At 50.9% G+C, this 9,705-nt stretch overlaps 1 protein-coding gene across 1 annotated transcript in view; it reads right to left on the bottom strand.

Annotated features, from left to right (window-relative positions):
• LOC112550152 (POU domain, class 5, transcription factor 3-like) overlaps positions 1 to 9,663 on the bottom strand; it is a 12,005-nt gene extending 2,342 nt beyond the window's left edge. Inside the window, exons 1-4 of the mRNA XM_025203007.1 lie at positions 9,634 to 9,663; positions 9,073 to 9,204; positions 3,413 to 3,524; positions 2,082 to 2,212 (exon numbers count right to left, since the gene is read on the bottom strand). Of these exons, the coding sequence (XP_025058792.1) occupies positions 2,082 to 2,212; positions 3,413 to 3,524; positions 9,073 to 9,204; positions 9,634 to 9,663 (405 nt within the window). The remainder of the gene's footprint in view (positions 1 to 2,081; positions 2,213 to 3,412; positions 3,525 to 9,072; positions 9,205 to 9,633) is intronic.
• Positions 9,664 to 9,705: the final 42 nt, after the last annotated feature.

Genomic DNA, 9,705 nt, shown 5'->3' with positions numbered 1-9,705 from the left:
ACAGATTCTTTATTTTAGCAGAGAAACCCACAGATTCCCCACTTTTGCAAAGAGCTCTGCAGACTAGTTGAGTTGCAGCCTGCAAAAGCTGTTTGCAAGAGAGGCAAAGAAACCCCCCAACCCTGCCCAGAAGGGAAGGGAAGGGAAGGGAAGGGTGTGAGCATCGACTTTACCAGAGGCTGCTTCAGGCTCACTCTTCTTGGAGATAAGTAGGGCTTGGGGGTTGCAGGGAGGTTTGCAGCTGGCCAGGCACTCTGGTTGGGAGGGGTTTGCAGCCTTCCTGCTCCTGCCTGGAGTGTCCGGACGGCTGCAAACCCCTGCCACTCCCAGCCAGCTTCAAATCCCCCTTCTCGGCTGGAGCGCCCAGCTGGGCAGCGCCCAAGCTGGCTGGGGGCTGAGGGAGTGGGGAGGCTGCCCCACCACACCCAGCCAGAGTACCCAAGGGACTACGAACCTCCCCCACTCCCAGCCAGAGTGCCCAAGCTGGTTGGGGTCTGACAGAGCAGGGAGGTTTCCAGCTGGCTGGGCACTCTGACCAGGAAGAGACAGGGGGTTTGCAGCCTACCCATTCCCTCAGCCCCCAGCCAGCTTGGGCACTCTCTGACCCGGGGTGGGGGGCAAGTTCCAGGTAGCTGGACACCCTGCTGCCCTCCCCCAGGTCCTCCAGATCGCAGCGTGTGCACCTGGCATGGCAGAGCCATGCAGGAAAGCTGCCTTGGCCATGCTTCCCGTGTGCCTGGGGGCAGCACAGGGTTATACACCTCGCTGCTGCCCCTGCCTGCAGGGGAAGCGTGGCCAAGGCAGTGCGGAGCTCGCAGCAGCATGCAGCTTTTGTGCATGTCCCCCTGTGTGCTGCTGCACCGGGTTGCACATGCTGCAATCTGGAGGGCAGCAGGGTGGGAAGCATGATCCCACAGTGTGCACACACTCTGCCCCCACCCCCACAGATCTCATGTGCGGGTCCCCTCTGCCCCTCAGGAGTGCATGCTGCAGCCGGGAGCCAGCCCTACCCGAGCCCACAGCTGGCAGGCAGCCGGGGGGAGGGGGGAAGCTGGCTCATGCTCCTGCTGCAGCAGCTGCTGGCTGCCTTCCTTTGGGGGCAGGGAGCTGTGGACCTGGGTCTCTGGCCCCATAGCCCTGGCAGCTGGGGTCCCCTCCGGCAGGGCTTGGGACAGGGGATTTAATTTTAACCACAGATTTTTGGATTTTTTTAAAATCAGAGAATGTGATTTTTTTTTTTAATCACGGAAAACCGGGATCCCTGGTGATCAGTCTGACCCTGTGCAGGGAGGCAAGGCTGTAACCAAGAAACAGGGGAGGCAGGGCAGGCAGGAAGGGGAAAATCCTTCCCAACCCCATGTGGCAAGCAGCAAAGCCCAGAAGCATGAGCAGTACCCATAGCAGAACATAAGTGTAGCTCCTCCTAAATCACACCCCTGACCAAGGCTTATCCAACCTCTTTCTGAACTTCTCCAGTGAGACAGATTCAACAACTTTTCTAGACAGTCCATTCATTTGCCTCACTGTACCAACAATGAAGAAGTTTTTCCTGATGTTCCACCTTAACAGATTTTGCTGCAGCTTCAAGCCATTGGACCTGACACAAAAGGGGCTGTTGCAGAGGCAAGACATTTATCCTGGGATTTCAGGACAGAGGGGAAGACAAGGGGGAAGGGGAGGTCAGGTGTGCACTCCCCACAGTACAGGTACCAGGGCCCTCTCAAGTGGCAGCTGTTCATCAGGGCACCCAAGAGGAAAACTAGGAGTAATGGTCACAAACTCCTGGAAGATCAATTCAGGCTCAACATTAGGAAAAACTCCTTCACAATCAGGGTGTCCAGACTGTGGAATAAGCTCCCTCCAGAGGTGGGGCAATCACCTACCATGGAAATCTTCAAGAAGAGATTAGACAGTCACCTTGCTGGGGTCACCTGAGTTGCAATCTATGAATTTAAGTGGAATGGAAAGGCCACACTACTGGAACACTCTTTGCCCCCAGCTCTGTTGCAGTAGGTCTTGACCACTGGGACAAGACAGCAGCCCTAATCCAACATATCCTGCCCCTTCTCACCCCCACTTACCTCTTGCATATTGTCATTGTTTTCAGCCTCATTGAGCCAGCGCTGCAGCAGCGGCTTCAGCTTGCACATGTTCTTGAAGCTCAGCTGGAGAGCTTCAAAGCGGCAGATGGTTGTCTGGCTGAACATCTTCCCTGGGGGAGCATGGAAGAGGGAGGTAACTCATACTGCAGGGGAGGAACAGGTTGCCAGGCCCATCCCTCATACCAAGCCTAGAATCATGAAGTTAGTTCTGGAAGGACCCTCTAGAGCAGTGGTTCTCAAACTTTGTTTTTTGCGGACCACTTGAAAATTGCCGAGGGCCTTGGCAGACCACTTAAACTTTATTTGTTCTACAAATCAAAGCACACAACTCATATTTTAATATCAGTAGTCTTAACCTTTCTAATGCCATGGATGTGCCTGTTTTTTTGAGCAAAGTTTTGGGAAGTCGGGTGTAATGTTTGTCAGCTTTAGCCCTAGGTCACCTTTCTGCAGACCACCTAAATGGAGCTCATGGACCAGTGGTGGCTCATGGACCAGTTTGAGAACCTGTGCTCTAGAGCTCATCTAGTCCAGCCCCCCAGAGGCAGGATCATCTCTATCCACCCTGTACAAATCCACTGTCCAATCTAGAAATAGAACTACAGTCAACCCTGACACACCCATAAGACAATACCCTAACCTGCCACAGGTAAAGGTGGAGGACTGTCAAGGGAAAAAGAACTCCCCCCTCACCCACACATACATTATGACCTAGCTATGGAGCATCCATGATGCTGGGGCTGCTGCTGAATCTGGGAAATCCCTGTCTGAGCCTGTGCAGCTGGGCTCCCCACCTCTGGGACAGGCCATGGTCATCTGCTCCCTTACCTTGTACCCTGGTATGGAAGGGGGTGGGGGTGGGGGGGGGTCTCTCCTGCTCCTTTCCTTAACTGAGAGATCTTTCGGCAGCTGAGGTCCCTCCCTACCCCTCCTGGCTGGTTCTGGCAGTCCCTAGTGCCACCCCACAGAGTTTTGTTATCTTCTACCATCTACTGGGGAGGAAATCAAGTCACACCAGGTGGATCAGGTACTAGTTCACCTCTCAAAAAACATTTAACAACAATTAAAAAAATTACCCTCAGCTGCTTCAGAAGTACTGGCTAAAGCATCAGGCTGAGTCCTCAGGGTATTTACAGGGCTCTGACCTTCCAGCTGCTCTGATTGTCACACTCAGGAGGAAGCTGCCCCTTTTTGAGAGGAATGCGACTGCTCCTGCCTTCCCCTACCCTAGATGCATTATCTTTCCACCCAGACAACACTAGAAACACCAGAGGGGCCCGGGGCAAGAGGAGAAAAGGGCTGACGCTCACCGTAGAGAGTCCCCAAAGCCAGCCCTACATCAGCCTGTGTGAACCCCAATGTGATGCGCTTGTGTTTGAGGTCCTTGGCAAACTGCTCCAGCTCCTCTGACGTGGGAGTGTCCTAGATAAAGCAGCAGAAAACATTTCTGTGAGTGTTCAGGGAAATACCCACAACCCTGAGTGTGATGCAAGGGGGTGGGAAAGAGAGGTGGCTTTGCTCAGACAGCAGAGACAGATGCATGCAGCAAGCCCTGGCGAGACAAGTTTCGTTTCTGCAGCCACCCCTGGGTTCCAGCACAGCAGCTGTGACAGGCATCTGAAGGGCCGTGGTCCTAGGTGGTTTATCTCAGCAAGCCTTCACCCCACCATTCAGCCATGATGCAGAACCCCAGAAGGAATCCCTTTAGCTGGACACTTCCTGGGAAACTCAATTTAGCTGCAGGACACTGTTCCATGTTGCTCCATCTCATTCTGCTTCACAGCAGAACTTCTACCTCAGAAGGCCCCATAACCAGTGGTTCTCAACCTTTTTTGTACCAGGACCCATTTGTAAACATTGATGACCAGTCCAGACCCAGTTCCCTTCACTCCCAACCCACTGCCCCCAGACCCGCAATGTGTGGGGCAGGGGGTGGGTGTGTGGGGCATAAGGGCCCCAAGCAGCCAGTTGCAGGCAAGGACAAAACCAGTTTCCTTCATTTTTCTCCTTTAAAAGAGAATCCATTTTTAAAGTTTGTTCACAACCCTTTCATATATTTTTGCAGCCCACAGGTTGAGAAACGCTGGCCTACACATCCCACTGCCTGGTACAGTTTGCAAGGAGTGTGCAACCCCCACCTCTTTCACATAGCCCTGTCTGTCTTCCTCACATAGCCTGGTATGATGTTGAAGCCAACTTCTGCAGGGAGAGTGAACTTGAACAGCAAGACTGGGGGGAAAAGAGGTGTAGGAAGAAAGGGGCCAGTGATGCAGGTCAGGCCCAAGATGAGAGCTGAACCATATAAAGGAAGTTTGATAAATACAGTAACTTTTTAAAAGCAGACAGACTCAAATTCTGTGTCTTTGAGGCATATCCTCCTTCCCCATAACGCCACCACATACATCCCCACTCCCTAGGGTCAGCTTCTCATTCCACCCTGGGCAAGTGCCCTCTAAGATAATGGATTAGACACAGAACTACCTATTCTATACAGCAGGGGCGGGCAATTATTTCAGGTGGAGGGCCACTTACTGAGTTTTGGCAAGCCAATGAGGACTGCATGACAGGCAACCAGGGGCAGATAAGTATTAATTTTCTAAATTTTTTAGGGGCCCCGCAGGCCAAATAGAACGACCTGGTGGGCTGCATCTGGCCCGCCCCTGCTATATAGCCTGCCCAGGGATGGAGTCACCAAGACAGGCTGAAGAGAGTTTGATTCCTCAAGATCTCCCACTCAAATGGCCTTCTCCCCAGCGATGACAGATCTTCCCAGCCACCTGCCCTATCCACCACAGGACTGAGGCCCTCCTCACCCATATACCAGAGCTGCCCACAATCATCAATGGGCAATTTAATCCTCACTCACCCTATACCAGGCAGGGATGAGCAGCCTCCATTTTACAGGAGAAGTGGAACCACTTGCTCAAGGCTGGGTAGAGGAAAACAATAACAAGTGCAGATTCTATTTTTTTTCCCTAGTAAAGTACTACTTTATCTTCACCACCATCTTCTTTCTGAACCCACTTAAAGTCTTTGCAGTATTTGGAGCCTCCATCAACAACAGTTTGTTTTTCCTGCCACCAGTTAGCATAATTTCAACAGACTCCCCAAGCCCTAGAGGCATTTAGTCACACCCACCTTGATAACTTCCTGGCTCAACGGAGTCCAAAGCCAGAATGGAACCATAATAATCCTCAACCCCTGGGGCAGGACTCAAAAGGGGGTTGAGGGGGTTGCAAGAACATATGAAACTGTTGCTTTAAAAATGGATACTTCTTTAAAGGAGAAAACTTGGGGAACCGTGGGCTTTCCCTTGCAGGCTAGCAAAGTTCCAGTCTGTGAGGGGCTGCCTGGGGGGCCCCTGCCCCACGCACACCTACCCCCCACCCCACACACTGCAGCTGGGAGTGAGGGGCACTGGCAGGGCCAGAGGACCGTTTTCAACTTAAAACTATTTTCTGGGTCAGGACTGGCCAATGTTTACAAATGGGTCCTGGTACAGAGAAGGTTGAGAACCACTAGTTTAACACTACCTTTGGCAGACTAGCTGCAGAACCTCACCTCAATTTCTGTACCAAGCCCAGGACTACTCTTTGAATTCAATCCCTGAATTTCCAACATTTAACAAACTCAGTGATCCAAGCTAAAATTGCAGCTAGCACATGCTTTCAAAAACCAAAGCAACAAGTTTGCATAAGCCATGCTATCTAGGGCCAAGCTCACATAGGAAGGTTGGACTGAGACATGGTGTGTGCCAAGTCTCCACTCACCAGCCAGCATGTTAACTACCTCCTCCTCCCCACTGCACAATACCTTTCCCTAAGGCCCTCCCCTTCCACCACTACTTTGGATCCTGCCCGGCTCCAGGTTGGAGGGGACAAGTAAAGAAGAGATTGGAGGCAGCTCCATAGTAGCCATAGATGAGCTCCCAGTAAGATACACCCATTGATACTGGCTGAGGAGTTGGCTCACCAGCATCTCCCCACCACATACGCTTCCCATGACAGTTAGGAAGTACATAGTTGTCAAGTATTCCCTCCCCAGAAAAGACCAGCCCTAAGCATGCATTGATTTGCACTTTACCTACAAACAGGTGCAGATAGCATGGGTGATCAGCATGTGGCTTAGCCAACCCTGAGTGTGAGCAGCTACACTGCCAAGCCCAGCTCAAGTTACTGCAGCCTTACCAGAGCTGCAGGACCCAGGGAACTGTGGGAAAACTAACCAGCCCAAATGAAACCAGATTCTGAACTCTAGACCTTCTCAACCTTTTTTGCACCAGGACCCATTTGTAAAAAATTGATGAACAGTCCCAACCCAGTGCCCCTCGCTCCCAACATACTACCCCCCCCCCCAGTATGTGGGGCAGGGAGTAAGCGTATGGGGCAGAAGGGTGTGTATAAGGCATGGGGGGCCCCCCCAAGCAGCCCCTCACAGGCTGTAACTCTTAACAGCCTGCAAGGAAAAAGCCACGGTTTCCCATGATTTTCTCCTTTAAAGGAGAATCCATTTTTTAAGTTTGTTCATGACCACTTTTGGGTCGCAACCCATGGGTTGAGAAACACTGCTCTAGACGATGCTCCCAGTTAAATGAGTTAACTCGATAACAGCGCCACCAAGATTCTAGTGAGAAGCTGGGGTGCAAAAATGTGACAGTGATACATTAGCTAACTCTGCCCAACAACATACCCCAAAACTAACCCTTACCTCTGGACTAACCATAAACAATGCATTGACAGCAGCCACCCAACCCCAGACTACTCCATATGAGACTACCTTATAGCCTAAGAGACCCCCATCCTTATTTGAAGCGTACCACGCAGCCAGTGTGGATCTACTACTGCTAAACCCTGTCTCTGGAGCAAAGGAGGTCACTAGAGGCTTTAACTGCTTCAGTTCCAGGTGCTTCCCAAGACCAAGCACAGTTCACCTGGTCCATTGGGAGCTCCCATGGGGAAAAGAAACAAGGTGCAACCCAAGTCAGCAGGTGTGGTGTCCCAGGCAGCAAAATATTTGCTACTAGAAAGTCCATATCTGCCTTTCAGCTGGCTCTGCTGCCCAAAGGCCCAATTTCTAAAATGTTCAGGATACAGCAGCCTGCTCTTAACAGCAAAGATGAAAACATCATAGGCCTAATGTTCTATAACCTACAGCATCACATACACTGGTACAATGGGTACAAAACTTAGCCAAGAAATGTGACGGCTTTTCACATCTGCTTGACATAGAGATAAAGGTCAAAGGCAGGGGATAACCTCTTTGGGATAGTGATTCTCAACCAGAGTGCCACCAGATCTTTTCAAGGGCTAAGGTGGTAAGGGAAGCGAGGAAATAAGCAGATAAGATGCAGGCTCAGGTTTGTCCCTGCCTAGCTGATCCCCCATGGCCACTGCCTGGATTCCTCTGTAAGGAGATAAGCACTATAATACATAAAGCTAATTTTTGAACTTGGATGCCACTCAATTTCCAAGTTAGAGCCATGCCTTGAGTCTAAAAAAGGTTGAGAAACACTTAGAACTATAAAGGTTGCAAGAAAGGGAGAGCCACAACAGACCATCCATGCTCGGGTTCTCATTTACACACCATTTTCAGAGCAGCCCTTCCCAGATCTGCTGTGGCACAGCTTATGAATCTTGCCTCAGTTCCCAAATATTCTGACCAGTCAGCTATTCTGGCACATGTAATCATCACCCCCCTCGCTTCAAATAAGGGTCCAGTAATGCAAGGGCTAGTTGCATACAGAGTTGGGCCTTCTCAGATGCTCCATCCATCCCAGAGATCCAGAAAAAAGTTCTTCCTTCTGTCGCTTGAGGAGGGCGTGCCTTAATTGTCAGAGATGTAGACTGTCCCCAACTTTCCTGAATGATCCACCAAGAGACCTCCAGGCTTCTCCATACTGAGTTACACCAAATTTACACCTCCCCCCCCAAAGTTAGTGATGCAAACCCTAGGTGAGCTTAAGCTTAAGCCAATTTGTACCAAGCTAAAATAGTTTGAGGTTAATTTACCTGTGAATCAAGAAACTGAACAGGTTAAAGTTATGATTGCCTGACGGGATCCAACCTCTACAGCCACAGTAGCTGGATTTTTAAAAAGTTCACTTAAAACAACAATAGTTGGAGGGGGTGGGGGAATGTAAAAGCAGGTGTTATGAGCCTTGATGGCTTTTTTGCACAGAAGAGGCAAAGAATGGCATGCCATCCAGAGAATCTGAAACATTCCTTGGAAAATGATATGGAAACAGCAGCTCTGGTATGCAGCAGCCAGCAGAGGGAACCCAAGCAAAAGCCGTGTTCTTATCTTGAAGATCATCCAGGTTTAGATGATAGCAAGAGACAAATATGGAAGTAAGTCCCATTCAAAGCATCAGAAGGGAGTTTGAACAGTACTGTTATGGCTCAGGATGGGATCCAGAAACCCACCGTCAGCCTGGCAGCGTAGCCACAGTACAAGCCTTTCAAAACTGGTAAGGCCCCTCCTTGAAGGACATCCAGAGCAGCAAGCTGCATTTAAGAGCAAAGCCACAGACACTTGGCTGCTTTGCCATTTCATCCTGTACCTTAGGTGGGACTTTAACACCACAGCCGAACCTAGGCAAGAGGGGAGGTGATGTGGGAGGGAAAAATGGCTTTGAAATACAGCGCAATAGGGTAACACTGTGCCCTGGTGAAAGCATGCGGTTGCAAAACCTGACATCCTCTGCTATTAAGACTCCTGAATCAGTGTCCGTAATCAGCTTCTTCCATCTACGGCTATTGTAAGACACAAGGTCATAAAGCCCTTAGGGGGCTGAACTGAAACTCTGCCTAAGAGAGCTTGATAAGAAGACTGGAAGGAAGAAAGGTGGGGGTTGCACGCCTGTTGAAGAATGAGGGAAGGCCATCACCACAGAGCCAAGACCACTGAGCAGCTCTGGCACTGGACCCAAGTCCCAACAAGCAGCATGAGTCTCTGCAGGTTTGAACCCAACTTCTGGTAACCCCGATCTCCTCAGCCCTGCCACTCCAGCCTCTTCCTTCTGTAACTCCCCAGGAAAGGTTCTGCCTTGCGTTGTGCAGGTGGTCAGACCAGATCGCCTCACGGCCTCTTCTGACTTCAAGTTCTGCAGACCAACAGAGAGGCTGAAAACTAGAGGCTCATGGAGAAGCAAAAGGAGAACAAAGAAAAGCCTGGAGAAGAGAAAATTGGGAATTGATGTGGGGGAGGGAAAAGAGAGAGAGAGAGAGAGAGAGAGAGAGAGAGAGACCTGGAGGGTTTAGGCTAGTAGAACCATCCCACCTACCGTACAAAGCAGCCTTGTAACCAGACTGCTTGCCACACAAAGCGCTCATGGCATGGGGCCCAGCTGTGCTCTCCCTGGACTGGAGCTTCTCATTTGATCTTTAAACCCCCTACTCCCAGCTCCATACCCGGCTGCCTCACGCTGCCCTAACCCCACTAATCAGGGGTCCTTTTGGAGGGAGACATACAGACAAGGCAAAGTCTGCAGACAAACTTCCAGCTCAAGGTCTGGAGGAAAGAGCAGCCTCACAAGGCCACGCAGGTGCAGCCAGATGTTCATGCCGCACAGGCCAGCAGAGGGTCGGGCTCCCCGGCGCACAGG

This window comes from Alligator sinensis, unplaced genomic scaffold (assembly GCF_000455745.1).
Source record: "Alligator sinensis unplaced genomic scaffold, ASM45574v1 scaffold235_1, whole genome shotgun sequence".
Taxonomy (NCBI): Eukaryota; Metazoa; Chordata; order Crocodylia; family Alligatoridae; genus Alligator; species Alligator sinensis.
Note: the sequence above shows the minus strand (reverse complement) of the source record. Positions and strands in the feature narration are given on the sequence as shown.